The sequence below is a fragment of the Rhodnius prolixus genome, unplaced genomic scaffold, assembly GCF_049639745.1.
Source record: "Rhodnius prolixus isolate KJV_2025 unplaced genomic scaffold, Rpr scaffold_12, whole genome shotgun sequence".
Lineage (NCBI taxonomy): Eukaryota > Metazoa > Arthropoda > Insecta > Hemiptera > Reduviidae > Rhodnius > Rhodnius prolixus.
Genome location: NW_027411635.1, coordinates 9,410,766 through 9,435,408, shown reverse-complemented (window position 1 = coordinate 9,435,408; position 24,643 = coordinate 9,410,766). Strand labels below are relative to the sequence as shown.

The 24,643-nt window shown below is 34.3% G+C and overlaps 1 protein-coding gene across 1 annotated transcript; it reads left to right on the top strand.

Annotated features, from left to right (window-relative positions):
• The first annotated feature begins 208 nt into the window (after window positions 1-208).
• Window positions 209-6,244, top strand: LOC141461718 (fork head domain-containing protein FD4-like). The gene has a single exon (XM_074142988.1). It carries the CDS (start codon window positions 511-513, stop codon window positions 1,162-1,164), a length of 654 nt encoding a protein of 217 aa, XP_073999089.1. The 5' UTR covers window positions 209-510; the 3' UTR covers window positions 1,165-6,244.
• The last annotated feature ends 18,399 nt before the right edge of the window (window positions 6,245-24,643 follow it).

Below are 24,643 nucleotides of genomic sequence, written 5' to 3'. Positions count from 1 at the left end.
TTAATAAATTAATCTGAAATTTAGAATCTAAAGAGAAAGTTGTACTCATTATTTACCAAAAATATTTACTGGCTTGGATTAGACTTTGAGTTAGATTGTATTGAAACACTGGAGTTCTCTCTATAAAGAAGAATATGAATTTAGTTTCAAGGCGTGGTCTTGTGGTGGGTAGTAACTGCTTTAACGACGAAAGTAGGCGTGGTCAAAGCAAAACAAACAAAAAAAAAAACAGTAGGCGTTACCTCATCAAAATCTGGAGGTGGTTATTGAAGGTGGGGATAGCTGGTAACTTGAGGCCACCTTATATTGTGTTTTGATAAGTGTGTACGCTTACATCGTGAAGCTTGTTGGTAGTCAGATAGGTTTTTATTTGGTGCTTCTGTCCGTTTGTGTCAGTGTGTAGAAAAACAATGATGAAAGAACAATGTTTGTATTTTGTTGTGTACAATATGTGAGTTAAGATACTTTTATTTTTGCTCAGTTCTTGAAAGTAATTACATTTAAGGGACAATGCCTCGCCCTTGCCGGGAATCATATGGTGAGCAAAAACCACCTTATTCATATATTTCATTGACAGCCATGGCAATTTGGAATAGCCCAGATAAGATGCTACCATTAGCTGATATTTATAAATTTATATCCGATAGATTTCCATATTATCGTAGGAATACGCAAAGATGGCAGAATTCTTTAAGGCATAATCTATCATTTAATGATTGCTTCGTTAAAATACCCCGAAGGCCGGACAGGCCTGGTAAAGGCGCCTATTGGACATTACATCCAGCTGCATTGGATATGTTTGAAAATGGTTCATTATTAAGGAGAAGAAAACGTTTTAAACTATTAAAATCAGATAAAGATAGACTGGAACATGAACTACAAGCTTTGGTCAACATTAATAGAATCATCAATCCAACAAATCAACAACAACAACAGCTACATCAAGAACAACAGCCTAAAACAGTATCTACAACAATACTACAACAAGAAACCACAGCAAAACCTAAAAAACGACCATTCGACATAGAGAGTTTAATATCACCAGAAGAACCGGTAAGATTAACGCAGGTATATTATAATCCAACTATATCCTATATGCCAACACATACACCCATGTATTGTCAACCGCAATATAATTTTTTACAACCAGTCACTGCTGTGTAAAAATATAAAATAGAAAATTTCCATCACAATATAACAATTAAAAGCTGGCTAAATCAAACTTATATATTGTTTTAAATAAAAAAAAAAAAACCAATGCCCTCAAAATAGAAAGTGCCATCAAAATTGTGATCAAATTTTAGGGTATTACACAAAACAAAAAGTGTATACTGTGAGCCCAACAATGGCTTTCTCACTTCACCAAGTTATTTTTGTGACAAAATGCTACTTCAAACTTAGAGTTAGAGCTACCTGTTCAAATAGAATTTGATGCACTCGTAATTCTAGTTACACAAGCGTCATTTTTTTGTTCTCCCGTTTTTTCTGTTCCGGGATACGTCGGCTTCTGATCTAATCCATTGTTTTTTATAGATTGTCTGAAAGAAACTATAGTTTTCTATCGCATTTATTGGAAATTAGATTGACCAAAAACTTGTTTTTTTTTTTTGTAAAAAACCCCTTTAGGTCCAGCGTACGGCTTCTTAAAGCTTAGTAAGTTGTTCTAGTAAGCTTATGGGAAGCATGCCTACTACTTTCTTTCTTGTGCTAGTGTGTAAAGATGCGTTTCTGCAAGAAGGCATCTGAAGTGCTGATTTCAAGGGTTCTAATGGCGTCCGGACCAAGCTTACTGAAAAAATCATTGCCGTCTTTGCTTCATACACTTCTGTAGCAGCGTTTCAGACGTTTTTGATTTTTTTTTCTTTCAATTACAGACTCAAAATTGACCTAATTGCAAACTCAGTCATTATTTCATTCGCATAGATCACTTAATTTACTGGTGGTGTAATCTTGAAAGTAAACGAGGAAGCTAACAAAGTACTCACGAATATAATAGTATAATACAGTAGTAAAGAAGTATAATACAGTAGGTGACCACCACAAAAGTAAGTTTGAACTTCAAAGAGAGAGATTGAAGAAAAAGAAGCAAACGCGCAAACTAATTGCACTCAAGTAATCTGTAGGTTTGCCACCAAATCTCATTTCTCTTGAAACTATTTTAATTTTGCAATGTTTACTACGTAAATTATGTAAAAAAACAAATTTGCTGGTATCAAATAGTGTAACCAGAATTACGAGATTCAAGTGTTCCTAATACCATAATTTTTACCTCAGTAAATAGTTTACGAAATTATAAAATCGCATCAAAATTCAAGACCTCCTACATTTTCAGAAAAATTTCAGTTAGCTTATGTGAAAAACAAAATCACAAAATTTGAGCCACAATTTTTCAGTTATCTTTATTTAATAGATTTTTTTTTTACAAAATTTATAATTTAATGTTTGCAGTAAATTTTGCTTTCAGTAAATTGTGCTAAAAAAAAATAGCTTTCCTCTAAAAATAAAAGTCCACTAATCTGTTATAAATTGTATAGCACAATTCTTACAAAAAATTGTTTAAAAAAAACAACAAAATTATAAAAATAAAATGAAAAATAGCTTTTGTTTCAAATGGTTTAAAATATTAACTATATTAAAAAGTCAAATTCAAGTCTCCAGAAACTAACTCAAAATTTAAAGCACAATTTAAATTTATCTTTAGTGATAAATTTCTACAGTCAAGTTGAATTTTTTTTAAAAAACTTTTTTTTTTGTAACAGAATTACGGCAAAATTTGTGTTTACATAAACTGACATAAAAATTTATAACGCAATTTTTACTTTAATTTTGTGTTTTTGTTAGATTGTAAAAGGGACTAACAGAATTAAAACCATATTCATGTCTACTTAAACGTAAAGTTTTAATAAAAATTGTGTATAGAATATCTTGATTCCAAATTGACAGAATTAAACCAAATCCAAGCCTTCTAAATTGTCATATAAATTGCATGGCGTAATTTTTATATTAACAATATTAAATAAATTATCATTATAAATATCTCTCTTGATTCAAGTTTGTGGAAGAGATTAACAGATATTACTAGTAAATGGCGTAATTAGTTTTGGTCAAATATTGTACTATATTTTTAGAATTGCAAGTACTCAAAATTAAAATACTCCCAAATTGTCAGAAACTTTTTAGCACAATACTTACACTAATTTTACTTAGTAGATGGTTATGAATACTTGTATAAAGTATTAACGTAGTTACAACAAAATTCGTGTTCTTATAAATAAGCGTAATTAATAGCATAACCATATTTATAGTAATATTTTACTTTTCAAATTTTGGGAAAAAAATAGTTTTGTGTATGATATTAACAGAATTACAGCTAAATTCAAAAAAATAACTTCTCGTAAAATTTGTAGCACAATTTACACTTTTAAAACTAAACTTACGAAGTAAATTGTATAAAAACTACAATAGGAAAGTATGTTCAATTAGTTATCTGAGTACGAAAAATTTCTCTGAGAACAGTTAGATGTGTAAATCATGAAGTTAACCCGTTTTGAAGTTCACTTTGCCACTAGTGGATCCACATGCTTTTAGGTTAAGAGAATAGTTTTAACCAGTAGCTTGTTACAATCACTTTGACTTCAAATCATCAGGAAATTCTTTTTTTGCCACGCTGAATCTAAAGCTTTTGAATTCATGTCTGAATTTCCAAGGGAATTGGTTAAGCTCTATGAAGTCGGCCGGATTCCTGATAGCTTTATGATTTGCTGTACTATTAAAGTTGGTGTATTTTTGGGGTAATCTTGGACTTACGTCCAAACATGAATAATTTTTTATCAACTGGAATACCTTATTCAGATCTATGCAATTGTCTTTGACCCGAACTATTGTCAGAATTTATGCCTCATTTTAAGGTACCTTTCCCTAGAACAGGGGGTCATTTTTTGTATAGATTCCCCTACTTTACATGGGAATTTTTGTATGACTATAATAAAATACTATAATTTATTAAAAAAATATATTTTTTATTTTATGTGATATTTTTTCAGATAATTAATAAAATCTTAGCAAAATGGTGCCGGTTTGCCGAAGTGAACAAAATATTTGCGTTCATTTTCATTTACCGCAGTATACGTAATATTTTTGAAACATATCAAAAGTAGTTGATTTAAAAATTATAATGTTAAGTTTAAAGTTATACCATTTGATACCAATAATTGCTGAAAACTATAAAAAAAATCGATTCCACTTCGCTAATTTTGTAGGTTCGGACTAGTAAGTTGAAAATCGGTACTGAACTAATCAAATTTGGATTTTCTTTCATCAACTTTCAATGACAGGAGCCTGCAGATGTAGATAACTTGTTATTGAACATATATTGGTTTGGATCAATTTGTGTAAGATATTTAGGGTAATTATAATTTTTAATTCCTTTAAAATTTTAACAAGGAACTAAAATTTATAGTATAATTTTTTGAAATATTGTTTTACCAAATAAATTGTGGAGACAAATAAAATAAAATATATATAGTTTGGTTCAAAATTAGTGAACAAAATTATGGACAAAATTGTAGCCAGTACAACCTTCGAACTTTTGATAAAATATGATTTTATAGAAGTATTACCTAATGATAATAATAGTGACAAATTTTGTGATGTTGTATATTTTTGTATAATTTAAAGTTGTACATAGTGTATTATTTTAATATTTATGTATTTATACGAATATATTTTTAATTAATTTATTTTATTTAGTGTATTTTTTTTTTAAAGAACTGTATTTACTACACTAATTTATTTATGCGTAGATTTTACCAAGTGAATTTAGGAAATACAGTGAATTTAGGCTTAAAGATAAATACTGTGTCCTTTTTTTTACTAAAATAATGCTCTTAATCTTCGCACTAATCGTGCAACTAAAGTAATATGCGTTCACTAAATAAATCTCTTACTATAATTAACTGAATCATTATGAGGAACATGAAGCTGGGCACTTTTTAGTACCACTGTAACTTTGATAAAATTGCCATGTATTTTAGTGTAGTAATTTAAACGAATACATTCTCTATATTGTCTCAATTGTGCAATATTACGTATACATTAAATTTGGGCTAAATTTTGTGTACTTTATATTTTATTTTGTGGAAATTTTTAAAAACCTAATTTAGTTTCATTAGCTTCTTGATGGGTATCAAGCAATTAAGCAGATTTTGAGTTTAACAGCTGTCCACCTTAAAGTATCAGAAAGAAACAAGTAAAACTCACTCCTACTTTAGTAACGACCCCAGCAAACATCTTCTAATCCAAAGTTTTGTGTATTCAAAGTTTACAAAGAAACTCCGATGTAGATTATGTTCGAAGGGAAAGGGATTAGCTATGCGGTTAGAGTATTGGATTCCCACGCGGAGTTCTCGGGGTTCAAATACTTCAGCTGCTGGCCCCTTAGATTTTTCTCTTTCTAGGAGCTTCTAACAGTCTCCGGTTGTCTGTAACCAGAGAACACTGTCAGGAGGCCGGCAGTACACTGAAATAAGCTCTTGGGCGCCAATAACCTCAGATGGTGATGCGCCTTAAATCACTTAAAAATAAAAAAAAATTATGTTCGAGCAAATCACCTCCAAATGTTTTTGAAAAAAAAAACGTTGTGAACAAGTTACTAGTACCGCAATTTAATGGACTCAAATTTCCCTAAATTTTTGAAATTGTATTAAATGTACATTACTCGTAACAATTCGCATTTGAGAGGTCAGCAAACATTAACAGGTGTATTTTTTTGTACAAAATGCAATTTAAAAAAAACAAACAAAAATTGCACTACTAGTAATCTGTTTTTTTTTGAAAAAAAATGCCACAATCTAAAGATGTCTAGCTCATCGTCTCTTTGGCGTTTGGCGAGTCTTGTAGCAAATGCACCAAAAAATGCATTTGGAATGAACTGACTAGTTTATAATTTTTTATTTCTCCAAAAAATCTTCTTTTTTTTATGTTTTATGAATAAATGTAATTGTAAATTGAGCCCAAAAACATTTTTGTGATATATAAATTATATTATTTAAATAGAAAATAAAAAATGTAAGGATACATTTTTAGAATAATGTATAAATTAAAATAAATGTATAGATCAAATTAAAATTTCGATTAGGGCATCAGTTTAAAAATTAGTTAATCAATGTACGATAAACTCAAAATTAAAAAATAAAAATATGAAGTTCCTTAGATGTCTTTATTAATAAACAAAAATGTAAGTAAAAATGTATTTTATATTCTTATTATTTCTTAATATGCCCTGAAGAAGTCCTTGCTTGAAATATCCCATAAATTGTTGCAAATTTGATTAGCTACATTTTTGATTCGACACTGTTGATGCTACCCCCAAGATATATGCTAAAATAGAAGAGCTTCATCCAGATTTTGTGTATCAATGATGCAGAAATAAATCTTTAACTTATGAATTATTAAAGTCAGGCTGAACTACACATGGAAGCAAAATTGCTTTAACCTCTCTGCAAATTATTTCCTTACAACTTCCATCTTGCAATTACAGTGTCCTAGAAAACAATCAAATTCTAAGTAAAACTTATGATTTAGGATAACTGCAAGACTATATCAATGCTTTGCAAACATTATGATTCAAGTATTAAAACTGTCCGGTAGGACAGTTGTATAAGGGTTGATCGTCAAAAAACTGCAAGAAAAAGCTGTAACGTTGAAAAACACCCAACTTTGTCAATTTTTTTCTCTTTTTCTATAAAAGATAAAATTCCCAAATTTTCTTTAAAATATTGTGCAAATCCTCCTTTATTAGTGCAATTTTTTTTTTTTGCAACAACCCTGATTAAATAGATTTCGAGAAATACGTTGCTGAAAATGGGCAAAAACGGCATTTTCAAAAAATGTTCTTGTTGTTGTTCTTCTTCTTGTTACCTTTTTTGCAAACAACGTAGCGCCTAAACGCGTGAACCAATTTTCATGAATGAGGTGTCATTCGATTCGGAATTTTATGTGGATATGACTTTTGGGGGTCTCGACGCTGTACATTGATTGGGAGAGGAGTTAGCCCCATATATGTGAGGCCCCCTCCAAAATTATTATTACTAATAACTCTATGTAAAACTTAACCCAATTATGATGAAATTTGGCAGGATAAAAGGGTTAAGGTTCTCCTAAGTACCATTAAAGGACGTTCTGCTCTTACACCTACTAAGGGGAAGTTTTGGAATCATTTAAAATTAACTTTTCGTGAACCTATTTTCTTCAATGAAGTATTATTTGGTTTAAAAAATTATGTAACATAGATTTGCATTTTTAGAGGTCTTGACGCTGTGTACCTTTAGGAAAGGAGTTTGCCCCAAGCAGGTCAGGCCCTTTCTAAAACTATTATTACTAATTTAGTGTACCTTTTGGAGTTTAATCAACCCTTACACTTAACTTTTAAAACTGTAAGTTTTTGTTAAGGAGTACATAAGACTGTAAACTTCCAAGAGTTTGGGCATATTTATGGCATGATCTATGAAATGAAGTTACCCTTAACTATTGTTTAGGTATATTATGAAAATGCTGACACCTGATTGCAGTAAGTACAATATTTAATATGGCTTGAAAAGCCTATTTGTAGAACAAAAGTATGGTTTGATTTAATGTTACATACTTTGGAAATTTGTACTCAATATTTACTTGGATTTTGTCAGCAGTATAAGCCAGTTGTTCTACTTTATGTATGTAGGTAAGTACATCATTTATATAAAATTCTGATTGTTTGAAAAGTAGAAAACTCATAGTAATGAAACAATAAGTGCAATATTAATTAAGCAATGGTTCATCCAAAAATTGCATGGAGCGTGCCACCAATACGACATATCCAATACCTTATCAGCTCACTGTGTAGAAAATTAAACGTGCCAGTACAACCATTATTATGAAGTTTCGGAAATTCAGCTTAACCTAAATCGTAGATCTTACATAAAAACAGATTATTGTAACGGACAATTTAAAATCTAAAACAAAATGAACATTTCAATGCTTAGTTCTAAAAAACAATTTCGAAGGTTATGATAATTTATTCTATAATAAATACCTTCCACGTTTCTATTGTAGAATTGAGAATAATTTTAAACGGAAGCGAATAAGATAAATTGTGCCAGCAAAAGTGGCTAGCAATTATAGGAATTTCTAGATTTAGACTTACAATACGAGGGTCGTTTGAAAAGTTCGTGCAAAAATAAAAACTACTTAATTTTTTGGGGTAAACCTTTTTTATTTTTCAACATAGTCTCCTTTTAGGCTTATACACTTCGTCCAACGCTGCTTTAGTTTGTTGATCCCTTCCGAATAATAGGATTTGTCCAAGTCTGAAAAATAGCCATTCGTTTCTGCAATCACCTCCTCGTTTGAATAAAATCTTTTTCCCGCCAGCCATTTCTTCATATTGGGGAACAAATAGTAGTCCGAGGGAGCCAAGACTGGAGAATAGGGGGGATGTGAAACGAGTTGGAACCCTATTTCCATTAATTTTGCGACCACAACTGCTGAGGTGTGAGCTGGTGCGTTGTCGTGATGGAAAAGGACTTTTTTGTGGGCCAATCGTGGGCGTTTTTCTTGCAGCTCGGTTTTCAAACTGTCCAATAACGATGAATAATATGCACCTGTAATAGTTTTACCCTTTTCCAGATAGTCGATGAGGATTATTCCTTGCGAATCCCAAAAGACAGTCGCCATAATCTTTCCGGCCGAAGGAACGGTCTTCGCCTTTTTTGGCGCAGATTCCCCCTTGGTAACCCATTGTTTAGATTGTTCTTTGGTCTCAGGAGTGTAGTGATGTATCCATGTTTCATCCACAGTGACGAAACGACGCTTAAAGTCCTGCGGATTCTTCTGGAACAGCTGCAAACCGTCCTTGCAACACTTCACACGATTTCGTTTTTGGTCAAGCGTGAGCAATCGCGGCACCCATCTTGCGGATAGCTTTGTCATGTCCAAATGTTGATGCAAAATATTATGTACCCGTTCATTCGAGATGCCCACAGCACTAGCAATCTCACGTACCTTCACTTTTCTGTCATCCATCACCATATCATGGATTTTATCAATGATTTCTGGAGTAGTAACCTCAACAGGGCGTCCAGAACGTTCAGCGTCACTTGTGCCCATGTGGCCACTCCGAAAATTTTGAAACCACTTATAAACCGTTCTAATCGAAGGTGCAGAGTCACCATAATGTTTATCAAGCTTCTCTTTAGTCTCCTGAGGCGTTTTGCCTTTCATAAAGTAGTGTTTAATCAACACACGAAATTCTTTTTCGTCCAATTTTTGAAAATCACTCGACTTCCTCGATTCAAACGAATGCCAAACACAAAGAAATAGACCGATCTGGCTGAAACTTGGTGTGTGTTCTTCCAAGAGATGCTACTAACTAAACATAACCTCGATACGCGCCAGTGGTGCTATCTCTCTGACTTTGCACGGACTTTTCAAACGACCCTCGTAATTTTATTATTGAAACTGATTCATTAATCTAAGAAACTGCCTGTTCTTTTATTACATTGACTTCTTTATTGTGACTAAAAATGTAAAGTTCTATTTATTTATATCGGGCGCATTGACTGCTGCGGTTATTAGCGCCATTTTTGTTATTTTTAAAAAATAATTTGTTGTTTTAACTGTCGGTAAGTTAGTTCTTTCTAAATAATTTAATACAGAGCTACTAAAAATCTATTCTGAGGTATTATTATTTTGTTTTACTTTGTGTTGTAATCTTTAATATGTTTTATCTAGTTTAATACATACTCGGAGTTTATTAAAACTGTCCGGTAGGACAGTTGTATAAGGATTGATCGTCAAAAAGTGCACGAAAAAGCGTAACGTTAAAAAACACCCAACTTTGACAATTTTTTTCTCTTTTTCTATAAAAGATAAAATTCCCAAATTTTCTTTAAAATATAGGGCAAACCCTCCTTTATAACTGTAATTTTTTTGCAACCCCCCAGACCTAATAGATTTCGAGAAAAAAGTTGCCGAAAATGAGCAAAAACGGCATTTTCAGAAATTGTTGTTGTTCTTGTTCTTCTTCTTCTTCTTGTTGTTGTTACCTTTTTTGTAAACTACGTAGCGCCTAAACGCGAGAACCGATTTTCATGAATGAGGTGACATTCGATTCGGAATTTTATGTAGATGTGCCTTTTGGGGGTCTCGACGCTGTACACCGAATGGGAGAGGAGTTAGCCCCCTTTATGTAAGGCCCCCTTCAAAATTATTATTACTAATTACTCTGTAAATCTTAGCCCGATTTTGATAAAATTTGGTAGGATGATAGAATTAGGGCTCCCCTACGTAACATTAAAGCGGCGATCTGCTCTTACACTAGTTAAGGGGAAGTATAGCAATCGTTTCAAATTATCGACAAGTGAACTGATTTTCATGAATGAAGTGTCATTCGAATCGAAATTTTGTACAGATTTGCACTTTAAAAGTCTCGTCGCTACGCCTCATATGGAGGGGAGTTTGCCCCACCCAAGTATGGCCGTTTCTAAAACTATTATTACCAATATTTCTATAACGCTTTGTCCGATTTTGATAAAATTTAGCACGAAGAAGTGATTAAAGCTCCTCTACATGGCTGTGAAGTGCCATCATGCTCTTACACCTACTAAGAGGAAGTACTGAAATCGTTAAAATTATCAATGGGTGAACCTATTTACATTAATGAATTGTCGTTCGATTCAAAATCTTTGCCTCTTTGCCTTTTAGGGAGAAGTACTGTAATCGCCCGTTTATTTTTCTTACTCCTCTTAAAAGGAAGGTCTGAAATTGCAGTTTAAATTTGCTTTTTACGTACAAATACCTTCCTATTTTATATAAAAAGGCTTTCTCAAAAAAATTGTTATTGAGGATGGTTTGGGGACCGCAACTATAATCATTCTTTAAAAAGATCTCTCCAGTGGTAGTTACGGTTCCTACTTAACACCTTATCAGGTTATAATGATAGAATTGCTTATTCCTAATTTAAAAAAAACAGTAAAGCAGATATGTAACTTAGCAAAATAGACAAAAATGAAAATCTATCCAAAAGGTACAAAAATCTCCTTAACAAAAACTTACAGTTTAAAAAGTTAAGTATAAGGGTTGATTAAGCGCCAAAAGGTACACAAATCAGCTAGTACCCAACATTTCATTCAAGCTTAGTTGATATAATTTAAGTAATTTTGCTGCATTAACTTTTCCTTCACATTTTTTAGAATTTATTAGATGTCACAGACCCTTATGCTGGCCATTTTCATCTACAAAATATTTGTTCAAGTAGCACTGTAGATTGACTTTAATATCTATTAATCTATAATAATCAAACTATTAATTACAGGTTAAAAAGAAAACGGTATAAAAAATAAAAAAAATTACGAGGCTACAAAATTTAAAAACTTTTTTAAAAAAATGCTTACACCAACATACATCAATGATCTCGATTATTTTATTTTTAATAAAAATCGTCGGTTTAAGTTCATTCTTCGATTAAAGTAATTGTTATTTTATGAAGTAGTCAAACGTTTATAATAATAGGTAATAATTATCTGGCTCTATCGCAAATAATATAGTTTTCTTCAATCACACTCTCAATGTAGCTGTTCTTCTCACAATGTTATATATATGTTATGTAATATAAAATAAATAAGTATTGCATACTTTTAGGACAGCTAATTATTCCAGTATTTTACTATAAGTAAAATTAAATTACAATTGAGAAATGAATAATTGTTGTTGAATAATCTACTTGTTATTAACTGTGTGTTATTTGTGCTCACGAATATTTCGGTAAGACGAATTCAAGTCTGAAATATTGTTTTAAATCCTCCGTGATTCAAATTTAAACAGTAGCCGACTCTAACTTTGTCTTTTTCTACTTTAACATGCATGTATAAGATGTGACAACTTCAGAATAAAGGGCATATTAAAGATAAATCAGAAGAATAATTTGGAATAGAGTTAAAATAAAGTACCTATTTAAAAACGAAGATATAATATACATTTTATCATAATTATAACCAAATAATATTATGAACGAACTGGCCAGCATAAGGGTCTGTGACATCTAATAAATTCTAAAAAATGTGAAGGAAAAGTTAATGCAGCAAAATTACTTAAATTATATCAACTAAGCTTGAATGAAATGTTGGGTACTAGCTGATTTGTGTACCTTTTGGCGCTTAATCAACCCTTATACTTAACTTTTTAAACTGTAAGTTTTTGTTAAGGAGTTTATTTGTATTATTTAATCACAACTCGGAACAGATGGTATTTACCAGATCGGAAAATGGTTGCAAACATTATAATACCTCTTTCAAAACATTTTGGTGTATAAAAGCAATTATATCTATCTATACTGATAGTTTGCAGTACATACTAGGTACTTAATATCTGTTTTGGAGCCAGTGCGTAGTATATGAAAGTGGTTCTACTTAATTTTATTTAGTTGTATAGATCATTTATATCACCCTGATTTGAAGCCTGTTTACAGAGAAAGTGTGGTTTCATAACTAGCTATTGTGGACCTTACATACACAATACTTACTCGTACTTGGAAGCAGCTAGCATTACAAGAGAATCGTTCCACTTGATGTTGTATAGAGTTGTACGTAGATCATGTTCTAACAAATACTGTTTGCAGTACGTTTGTAGTAATTAACATAATTGTAAAGGTGTTTTATCACGTAAATTGCATCATCATTTGGCTAGTTTTAGTGTTTATGGTTTTGTTGTTTACTTGATGATAGAATTTTGCTTGTTTTTAGTGGGTTGATCATCACAGATCATTAGCAACAACGGTTAAATCGATACAGGTTTGGACATGATATGAGCTTTAAGTAGGTGCGACTGGAGCTTTTTGGCATTGGTCTAGCTAATAATTCAATCACAGAATAGAATTTGTAGAAGCAGTTAGATGTTTAGCATGCTTTTTAACCAATTAAGCGTGTTTGACGTGCATACACGTCAAACCAAATCTATGTTACGGTGCGTTTGACGTGTATACTCGTTGTGAAAAATATAAAATTGCCATTTAACTATAAAAACTCGAAATTTTAATAAAATACTATAAGAATATTATTTGGTGGGATGTTTGGAGCCAGCCAAATGATAAGTGGTTGGTACATGTTTGGTCTCCACATTAGAGATTGGGGAATTACGCACACAAATAGAAGCTCTCAACTCTCGTGCAATGCCCGTTTTTACCTCTTAGATAGAGATTCAGACCTCAGTACGAGCATGAATTCAAATTGCACAGAATTCAAAGCTCTTTTCTTCCTTGTAAAAACTCTTGCATCTCTAGTTAGCTAGACAATGCATAATGTGAAGCGGTGCAAGATTTTGAATGAGCACAGAATGCTTTGTAAACTCAAACCCCAGAGAGATTGCAGAAAAAGTCGCTTGCAGTGACTATTACGACGTTGTAAACTTTTGGTTGTTTTGACCTGCGTTCGACGTGTATACACGTCATTGTCTGATTTTAATTCCGCACTCTGTTCGGGGGTTTTTAAAACTAAATTCCACGCTTAACTGGTTAAAAGAGAGACATACTTTTTTTTTTTAGATGAATATTCATACCTCTGTGAATTTCAGTATAAAACGTAAGTATTTCTCATTTTATACATGTATCTTAAAATGCGAAATTTAATGTTAAATTGTCGGGGTCAATTTCTACACTTCAATTTGAGATTTTTGGCAAGCAACTTAGTATTGAAACGAATCGGAATTTCTAAAACTTAAGCTTCCAGCGGTCTTTTTTTTATAACTTTGAAATTAATTAGAAAATGAATAAAGGTACGTTGATTTTCATTTTTTTTTGGTTTATGATGTGTTAAGCTCGAAGCAAAGGTGGCTTAGTGGTTTGGTAATTGCTTTGAAATAATGGACTTAGTCAGGTGTTTTGTAAAGACGTACCGACAGGCACACAATTATCATTCAAATAGGCCTAGTGCTTTCACACTGTTCAGAATTAATGTCTATAGCTAACAACAGAAACTACTCGCACACATAATACAAAAGTATACCCCCCACTACAAGCAGACCTTAGCTAAGTTACACACACAATCTAGACCTAATAAAAATCCTACACAATGAATATGTCAAATAATAACTCACTCAAAGTATAATTTTATCTAAAATATGCCGCACAACATAAATTTTGGGATATTTAATTTGTTGTAAGATTAGTTCTATATCATCTTCCCAAATAGTTAATAATCTAAAATTAGGAAAGTTTCATTCACCCACAATTTGAGAGAGCAACATAAATTGTAATAAATCAGAGAGAATGCATTTACAAATGCACTTACAGGGTGTACACCAAGGAGAGGACGAAACTTCGAGAGATGATTCAGCAGCTCAAATGCAACCAAAAAATATTCTAATTCACTATGGCCCGATTCTCAATAGTGTCCAAGATATTTTGCATTTTTAACTTTTCCGTCTCGATATTCGCGTTTTCCTACCATAAAAACGGGGCCGTAACTTTTCTATCCTTTATCCTACAACAAATCTGCTTATTCCAAACGAAAGAGCATTAAATTTCCTTTAAATCTGCTTAACCCAGAGCCACAAAACATTTCATATAACAATAAAATTTTTACTTTAATGTCTAAAAAACTTCGTTCTCAACGATTTTTGTTAAAATTTTCAACTGTATTTATTGAATGATTAATGAATCAAGGAGTCACCCAATTTCAAAAAAAGTTGTGCATTTATTGAGCTCCAAGACCATATGGATGTTTTTGTTTTTAATAAAACCCTACCCCGAACAGAGGGGGTGTAAATGCAGAAAACTGGGATGTTGCGTAACCGACTTTTCACTGATATCAAATTATTAATTTACTTGTATGTCAATTTTTGGAGAAGGAACAAATAGAAAAGTAACCATTTTAGTTTTTAACAATTATTATTTAATAAAACGGAAGTAAAAAAATACTGTAACAATAAAACACATTAGTAATAAAATACAATAGGTAGGTGCCTACCTAAAATCGCTACGAAAAATTGTTTAATATATCATAAATAAGAATCAAATTTGGATCTAAATTTCCAATTTGAAGAAACTCGGCTGACCTGATGTGCCCTTATATTTTTTATTTTTAGTATTTTGTGGTTTTCTGAAGTCGAATCCAACGATTTTATTTAAATTTTCTCATATTAATTACACTTATATAAATCTATGACTTTTATTTGGAATGTTCCTTAATGAAAAATCATTTTAGGAGTACTTTTCTGGGCTAGCAAGTGGGTAAATTTCCTCTGTAGGGCCATTTTTCTTGTGCTTTACAGTCTTACTTTTTGTGTACTGTCCAGGGAGATTATTAATGTGTAGCTAAATTTGAGTTTGGTGGTAATTCCTCGATCGGAGGTACATCTTTATTCAAAGTATTGTCCACTATCCTGAAAATGGCTTCTAGAAGTTTCTGAAAACTTTCGCATACAATACATAGATTTACTTTTTATCATTTTTCTAGAACAATTCGTTTTTAGGGCAGTTTTCGAGGAGGTTATGCCCATTTTAATGGTTATATTTCAGTGTAATGTACGGTTACAAATGTGTTTAATGTTGGTAAGAATCAAATGTCACTCACAATATTCTGTGTTTTAAGAACATTTAGAACATGTTTAGACTCTATGCACTGAGTAAATGTTTATTTTCTAGATATTATTCTGAATTAAAGTACAAATATTATTCCCTCGTTTGCTCATTAATCTTTTGCAATGATTGTAAGACCAACCGCTTCAAATTTTAAATTTTGTTCTTACATTAGCTTAAGAAATTACGAACAATTCTGTTCAACATCACTGTTCAGTATATAGTAATGTAAAAGGCTTTTGGACAGTTCAAGGTATTGCGAATAGGACAAAAGATCATTGGCCAGTTGAAGGCAGACAAACTAAGCAATGACGAGGCTGCACGTACAGTTTGCAGGATGCATATCTTTCAATTCCTACTTGACAGGTCTACCTGCCCAGATGCTCAAGTAGCTTATGTGCATTGTTTGGCACTGCAATATCAATGAAATAAACGACATTGCAAATGGACTGTTTTGTTAATGAGCGACCTTTCTATTACTGTAGGGATTTGGTTTTAAATGACTTCAGTTCAGCACCAGGATTTTACTTATAGTGTAGGGAACTTTTCTTCCAGCAACACAATTTGATCTGTACAGTTATTAACTTGTAAAACAAGAGTCGCGCAAATTTCTACGTGATATCGCATAAGATTTGCGGCTCTTGTCATTTGCTTCGGCTCCATCTTTCATTATAGGTTATGCATCAATTATTTATTTATTTATTTTTGAGGGTTACCTGGCTCTCTATGAATCCGTCAGTTTCAGTGATTAGGAGTGAGCCATTCGTTTAATGCATGCTTATTAATGTTTGGCAAACTCACTCCAATGAAGGTGCTTCCGACCAAGATTCATTCACTTCAATTCCCTTGCAATGGAGTACTGCTGTTTTACACTTGTGGGAAAGGGTAACTTATATTTTTAGATCTGTAACACTTTTATCAGTGTAATGGCGACAATTGCTTAGAATTCATCAAAAACACCTTCAAATTCTTTATTAGATTAGATTAGATAGTAGATGGGACGGGACCTACGCCCCAAGGCACCGCAGCCATAGAAGACTTATTGTGCCAACCCCTTCTTAGTTCTAGTAAGCAAACCTTTCCCTCCTAAAGAGGTTGAGGACTTTCCCTACTAGTTCTTTTTGCGCTACTATCTCCTTCGGCCTCAGCGTTCCAAAGGTTTCATAGCGCAAACGCTCGATTGCAAAGCAATCGAACAACAGGTGAGAGGCCGTTTCCTCCTCTTCCTGACATAATCTGCACAACGGCTCCGAGCTGATAAGCCCCACCTTGCGCAGATACTTCTTGAACCTACCGTGCCCCGTGAATAGGCTTGTAATCAGAGTAATCTGATTTCTGCCCAAACACAGGGTCTCTTTGGTTCTCTGCTTACACAGCCAGGGCATCATGGTCTTGCTGTGTTTAACCCCTAGGATACATCACCCAGTTCTTTTCGTGCTCCCTCCAGATCCAATCTCTGAGAGCCGCACGAACTAAACTCCTGGTGATCCCCCAGGACAGGCTCCGGACCGATGAAAGGAGTGTTAGCTCCATTCCTGGGCCAGATGATCAGCTTTCTCATTCCCTTCAATCCCTACATGACCCGGCACCCATTCCAGCCGAACTTTGTTGTGCCGCGCCAGTAGTTCTAGGGCCTTCCTGCATTGCCAAACCAGGGAAGAGGTTATTCTGAAGGATACAAGAGCCTTCAGTGCAGCCTGGCTGTCCGAAAAGATACGAATCTCCCTATTTCTAGGTTCCATCCGCAGGTTTTCCTCAGCACATATTTTAATAGCGAAGACCTCTGCCTATAAGGCGGTGGAGTATCTCCCAAGAGACCTCTCAATGAGAACCTCAGGTTTAACCCCATACACTCTAGACCCAGTCCCACAGTCCATCTTGGAGCCATCGGTGAACCAAATGCCTCCCTTCCGGTACTGTGCCGGCCAGTTCACCCTCCATTCAGTCCTCGGTTTAATTCTTTATTTGGCAGTTATGCATATTTTTACCTTCTGCTAGTGCCTCCTTTACCTTCTACTCTTCCGCAATCGTCCTTATTGTGATGGAATCGTTGTGATGTTTGGTTAAGCGCTGATTGAGTTCATGCAAAATAATTCTCTTTATTATTATTATTTTTAAACTTGTCAACATTGCTTTTTAGTGCAAACCTCCTTACTAAAAAAAAGTTCCAATCTTCACCGGACAGTGACTGTGAGAAGCTCCTAGAAAGAGAAAAAAACTAAGAGCCGGTAGCTGGATCCGAACCCGGAAATTTTCGGCGTGAGAAACCAAGTGCTCTGACCATCTAGCTAATCCATTCCCTCAGTTTATTGTTTGTTTCAGTAAATTTAGTTTTTACAATTTTAGTTCTATACAGTTTTGCGTGAAAGAGTTAATGTCAATCAAGGTTTGGCAGCTTCACTTTCACGCGAATTTGGGTTTACAATTTCCCGTTCACTATAAATACAGTACAACCTCGATTAACCAGGGTTAATTGAACCAGGATTAACCGGGATCATGTTGAATCATCATAAGAATACCTGGATCGGCGCCCGAAACAAAAGTTAATTTTCGGTGGCGACAGGAAAAATTTTTTGTCTCCCGATGTAACATAATTGTAGGCGTGGCAGCAACTCTTTTATACCTGATTTTCTTGAAGGGTCATTATGTATGTAAGTAAAAACCCAAAATATGGTGCAATTAGTACTGAATTTCTTGGGATTTACCACGGTCTTACAGAAGACCATGGGATTTACGTGTCGTAAATGGTTGATTTTTCAACTTCACGGTTCGTATGTAATATTTTTATGGATAATTACCGGCATTATTTTAATCTTCCCAGAGAGCAGCCTAATCTCAAGCTAGTCTTCAGTGTAAATCAGTTCCGTCCTACAGAACAAATCTTTCGTTTGCCCTTTCGGTCGAATTTTTATTTCACTTACGCAATGGAATCCGTTTAGAAAACTGGTGCTAAACGTAAACGTATTTGTTTATCTATCGAAGATAAAATCCACATCGAAACAGTAATGTACTAGTGGCTTATTGTCTGCAAATTAGTCATGGTTCTGCCTACAAAATCATCCACAACAGACTTGGGTTTCATAAAGTCTGTGCAAGATGGGTCCCAAAACAACTCATACAGTTTCATAAACAACAGCGCTTGGACAACTGTCCAAAAACATTTGGATCGCTATGGTAATGAACTTGACATCTTCTTAAACAAAATCGTCACCGGTGACGAAACATGGATCCATCATTACGAGCCGGAGAGTAAACGGCAGAGTATGGAATGGAAACATCCTAATTCGCCCTGCAAGAAAAAGTTCAAAAGCCAACCATCCACAGGAAAACTGATGCTTACAGTTTTTTTGGGACTCACAAGGCTTAGTACTGGAACATTATCAGGTAAGGGGCATAACAGTAAAGAGTGCGCGTTACAGTGAGATGCTTACTGACAAGTTGAAGCCTGCAATTCGAGGCAAACGCCGAGGACTGCTGTCAAAAGGTGTTCGTGTTGTTGCACGACAATGCCCGTCCACATAGAATAGAAAAGAAATTTATTATTCTGGGACAATTGTCCCCTAAGAATAAATACATGAACAAATAGAGGCCTTAACAATTTGGCCTGTGATTATACAGAAATTAAATAAATAAATAAGTATTTACAAAAGTGAAAATATAATAAGTGAAAATGAAAGTAAAAATAAAATAATGAAACAGCAGAAATTAAGGAAATAAATTAAAACAATTAGAATTTCGGAGGAAGCTGAATAGAAAGTAGATAACTGAATAGACGGGATTTAAAGATGGATAGGGTAGGAGCATGGCGGACAGATGAAGGCAAGGAGTTCCAGAGAGAGGTAGCACGTATTAGGAAGGACTTGTCAAAGGATGAGGTACGGTGAGAGGGAATATAGAGATCAGATGAGCGAGATCTAGTGTTACGGGAATGGATGGAGGATTTAAACTTAAGGAGTTGAAAAATATAGGAAGGCCTTTGAGACTGGATGACTTGAAAAAGGAAAGAAGCCAAAAAATATTGGCGGCGATAGACAGGAAAAAGCCACTTCAACTCATCGTAGCAGTGCGAAATGCGAGAGTCTCTGGAAATGCTGAAAATATACTGCTGCCCACACTGCTGAAACGCTTCAGAAACTCAATTTTTGAAGTCCTGGATCATCCTCCGTATAGTCCTGACCTTGCTCCATCGAAACTTACATTTGTTTGGTCCACTCAAAGAGGCATTAAGGGGCCGTAGATTTACCTCGGATGAAGCAGTAAAAGAAGCGGTACATTCCTGGCTAGCAGCTCAACCAAAAACCTTCTTTTATGACGACTTTAGAAAGCTTGTATCGTTGCACAAAGGGGATTATGTTGAAAAATAATGTTTTCTATTTGTATTACAATAAAATTTATAACTACATTGCGGATAATTATTGACTTACCCTCGTAATACTATGTAATCGGTTTAACCGGGATTTCAGTTTTCCGGGGTGGATATAGCTGGAGGTCAGCCTGGTTAATCGAGGTTTGTACTGTAACCATAGAATATAAATTACAGTAAATTTAATCAACTTCATTTAAGCAATTCTATACAAAGGTAATGTTTACTAAAGATATTAGAATTATTAAAATAATTCGGAGGGTCAGTTTGTACATTTTTTTTATTTTGTGGTATCTTTTAATACTAAGCGTGTAAAAATGTAGACAGAACTTAAGGAGTTTATTATTAGTGGTTTCTACTAAAGCTATGTATGTATGTGTGTGACTAGGGCTTACCTGACCCGTCAATAGGACCGGGGCATACGGACCGCCATCTTGTCACCTGGGATCAAAGTAAGCCGCCTTGGGGCAGGAGGTTTAACAAAGCTTTCATTGCACAAGGCCACTCTATAAATCACCGACTTATTTTTTAATACATACGACCGGTAAAACACTGAAGTCTTTGAAAATGAAATCCAAACAGACTTAGCTTTGAGCATTACCTGGACACAAAGACATACAGACACACAACATGAACATATAAAAGTACTCACATATGTTATACTTTAACATTCGGACGTCCTCTCTGATGACGTTATATAGTCTTAAGCAAGAAGCCAACTTTAAATAACCTACATATCTGTATGAGTTGATCAGAGAAATGGCCCAATTTCTGAGGATCCATCTAGCTTCATTTCTTTCACTTGGACAGCAAGAAGAGAGATGGTTATGCCAGCCAACTCTCTAGAATGTTCACTCCATCTATAGGACAGATTTCTGGTAGCTAAGATGAAGAAAACATTTTTCGCAGTTCTTCAATTGGAATTACATCCATAACCATACCTAAATATCCTATGTACTCCGAAGTCTTTGTAAAGAGCTGCTATTCATTTTATGGGGAACTAAATCCAATGCACTAAACCCTTCGCCTAGTCAGCAAAATGTGAGCTGACTGCAGAATTATTCCGTCAAGGCCGCGTGGGGCTATAAGGCTAATTGTAGGCCTATTAACTGGGCCACTGCAGGCTCAGAAAACACGTGCATCACATGGGCCTGGCAGATGATAGCCTTTGTAGGTTATCTCAGGAAGAGGAGGAAACGGCACTGTACGTATTGTGTCAGTGTGAGGGGCTTGTCTGTGGCTAAGGATGTTACTTCTAGGGTAGGAAAAACCAAGACCTGTGAACTTTACCCAAGAGTCGCTCTCCAGAATTAAGAGTCTGATTAAACGGACAGGTCTGGAGGGCGAGCTCTAGATTAGGGGAGCCACTATAGATCCAAAGGGGTTGCAGTGGCGTAGGTCTTAAGGGCCGCCCTATTAGAAGCTTATCTTAGCAAAATGTGAAGTTGCGTTAGTTAACGTTAAGGGAAACTTTAGCTTTAAACTGTTCTAAATCAAGATCGTTCTAATATGTACTGCCGAAGGGAGTACAAAGATAGATTACCAAGATAACGTGTTTGTCCTCTTTCGCCAGGAGTGCTGTCGCCAATCAGAAGGTATTCAAAGTGTTATAGGTGACCAAATCGGTATCAGAAAATGTGTTATTGTTCATAAGTAAAATATGGGGCCCCTCAGTACTCCTCATGTTTGTTGGAAAGATGGCAGTTAAAATTAATTAATTTATTATTAAACTTATCCCCTAGTTCACCAGATAGCTTATGTTAGATTTGAGATAGATTGCACTCATATCGTTAGTAAAATTTCCAAAAGAATGTTGGGATGGTGGTGCAAGCTATTGGGAATTGATGAGAACCAGTTGTCCAGGCAATGTTTTAGGAGACTCATTGAACTAATAAAAAAGCGCAAAAACATTCCATTTAATTGGACATATGAGTTAAGGGACCTTCTCTGCCTAATAGGAGCTCAAAATAAACTGCTCCACAAAAAAAGTGGCGCACTTTGAAAAAAGCGTTTATTTTTTGTTTTATCACATTTTGGGGAAAGATTATTAGTTTTAATTATTTTCATAAACTGTCAGGGAACAATTAATCGAATCAAGGCCCAAAGTTTCTTGTAAATAGAGAAGCAATTCCTCGTTTAATCCCCTTCGGTCTTTTTGTGTAAACAACAACATGAACTTCACCTCAACAGTAAATAAATTTATTGACCTCTACAGTTGCGTTTCGACTTTTTTCAAGCTGAAAGCATTGCAAATTCTCAGAAAATGGTGATTACTGCAGAGCAAGTGGCCCGTATTATTGCATTAGTTGAGGATGGACGGAGTCAGCGGTACGCAGCACGAACGTTAGGGTTGCCTGAGACCACCGTCAGTAGAGCCATCCATCGTTACCGGGAGACAGATCTCTGCACTCGCAGGCAAGGTTCGGGTCGACCAAGAGCCACAGAAGCACTTGATGACCGATTTATTAGAATTCACTTTCTAAGAAATCGTACATCAACTGCTTCTGAAACAGCTCAAACACTGCTTACTGTTCGTGGAGCTTCAGTCAGTGCCGAAACTTTACGAAGAAGGCTCGCTGAAATGAATTTACGCCCTAGGAAGCAAGCCACAGGACCATTGCTCACCGTAGACCATCAGAGAGCAAGTCTAGAGTTCGCTAGGGAACACCGCAACTGGTCTGAGAACGATTGGGGAAACGTTCTCTTTTCAGACGAGTCCCGTTTTGCTCTCTACGCACCTGATGGGAGGCGACGAGTTTACCGAAGGCCTGGGGAGCGCTACGCTCCGTGCAATATTTCTGGTAGACTACCATTCGGAGGTGGTTCAGTGATGGTCTGGGCTGGGATTTCTATGGGGGCTTAGACTGAGCTCCACGTGTTCAACACGGCAATCTTGAATGCAGATTTGTATGTGAGGGAAATTTTGTAGCAATATGTGATACCCTAAGCACCATTTATTGGGGAAAATTTTATTTTTATGCAAGATAATGCCCTACCACACACTGCCGCCTGTGTTGTTCAATATCTACAGGATACTGGCATTCGTGTTTTGAGGTGGCCAGCACGCAGCCCGGATTTAAATCCAATCGAACATCTTTGGGATGAGCTGGGTAGGCGATTAAGATGGAGAAATAATCCTCCCAGGAGCTTAGAAGAGTTGCGAGGTGCTCTGGTGGAGATATGGGAGGAATTAACACAAGATTTCGTGAGAAATTTAATAAGGAGTATGCCGAGGAGATTGGATGCAGTAATGCGAGCAATACACGTTACTAAAATTCTTTTTCTCTTTTTTTAATCGGAAGAAATACTTTTTTTTTCAAATTCATTTTTTGCTGAGAAGTACTTTTTTGTTAAATTAAAGGTTTTCATTTCTTTTAGATAATTTTTTTTATGTTATTTTAGCCTTCCCGTAACTTTATACTTCTTATATTTGCTAACTAAAATGAAATGTAGAATAAAAAAGTTACAGAGAAAAAAAAAATAACGCATTTTTAAAGTGCGCCACTTTTTTTGTGGAGCAGTGTAGTATTTCAGGGATTGCCAAAGTATAGATGTATTGAAAAAGAGCAAAAATAGCCTTGAAGAAACAGTGAAAAATCATTTTATAAGTGAAGATATTGATTTCATTATTAATTTTTCATACAATTTATACTTCCGTAATATCAGTAGTTTGGGAATCAAATAATATCTGCATCATTTTGTTCATATAAATCAAATAAAATTAATCTCACAGTTAAGAATGGCGTCCCAAGTAAATATCCCGTATTACTAGCAAATTAAATGGTAAAAAAATTCAATTTAATACTGAACAATTTTGTAATTTATGTAATTCCGGTGAAACAGATAGTTAATACATTTTTTTGATTAACTACCCTTATCTTTTGAAAATAATTAAATATTTAAAACAGTACTTCTTGAGTAGTTCTGATAAAATTGAAAATCTGTTATCCAGTATTGATAAAAATAAATTAAACGATATCTATCTATTTCTTACAAAATGTCTGGCCTTTAGAAATGTAACTGGTAGTTGTTGAATTCCATGAATAGTATTCATTGCTATATTTGCAATAATAATAGTTATAATAATCACATTTATAGGTCAAGTTCAGTCCAATAATTGTTTGAATTTCATTTCACATCTTTGTTTTGCTCTTTTGAGCAAATTTATTTTATTTAATAAGTGGTCATTTATTTTGAATTTGTATTTTATTTTTTATTTATTTTTAGTGCATTTACTATGTATTATACTATGTATTATATTATGTATTATACTATTTATTATATTATTTTCAGCTATTGTTGTTTTTTATTCTACCTAATTGAGCAATATATTTAAACTAGCTGTACCCGTTCACACGTTGCTGTGTTTGAACAAAAAGGCAGTTTTGATACCTCAAACATAATTTATTAATGACCAAATGTATACAATACATCGAAATGAAAATTAACAATAAAATTATCCCTACTTCAGAGTACAGTAGTGTCCTTGCAAAGGTAGCATTTCTACATAATGTGAAAAATTCAGTTAATGTAGTTGGCGGTGGTGACATTGCTCTTGCACGTACATTTTCTGATGTAAAATACACACGCTGTCCATTTTCAAGATGTACTGCTAAATGAACAACCGTTGAATATCGTTCATGAATGGAAAATGATATTCAGGTAATACGCCATAC

Coding starts and splice junctions, on each gene's coding strand:
- LOC141461718 (XM_074142988.1), top strand. CDS start 511: ATGCCTCGCCCTTGCCGGGAATCATATGGTGAGCAAAAACCACCTTAT.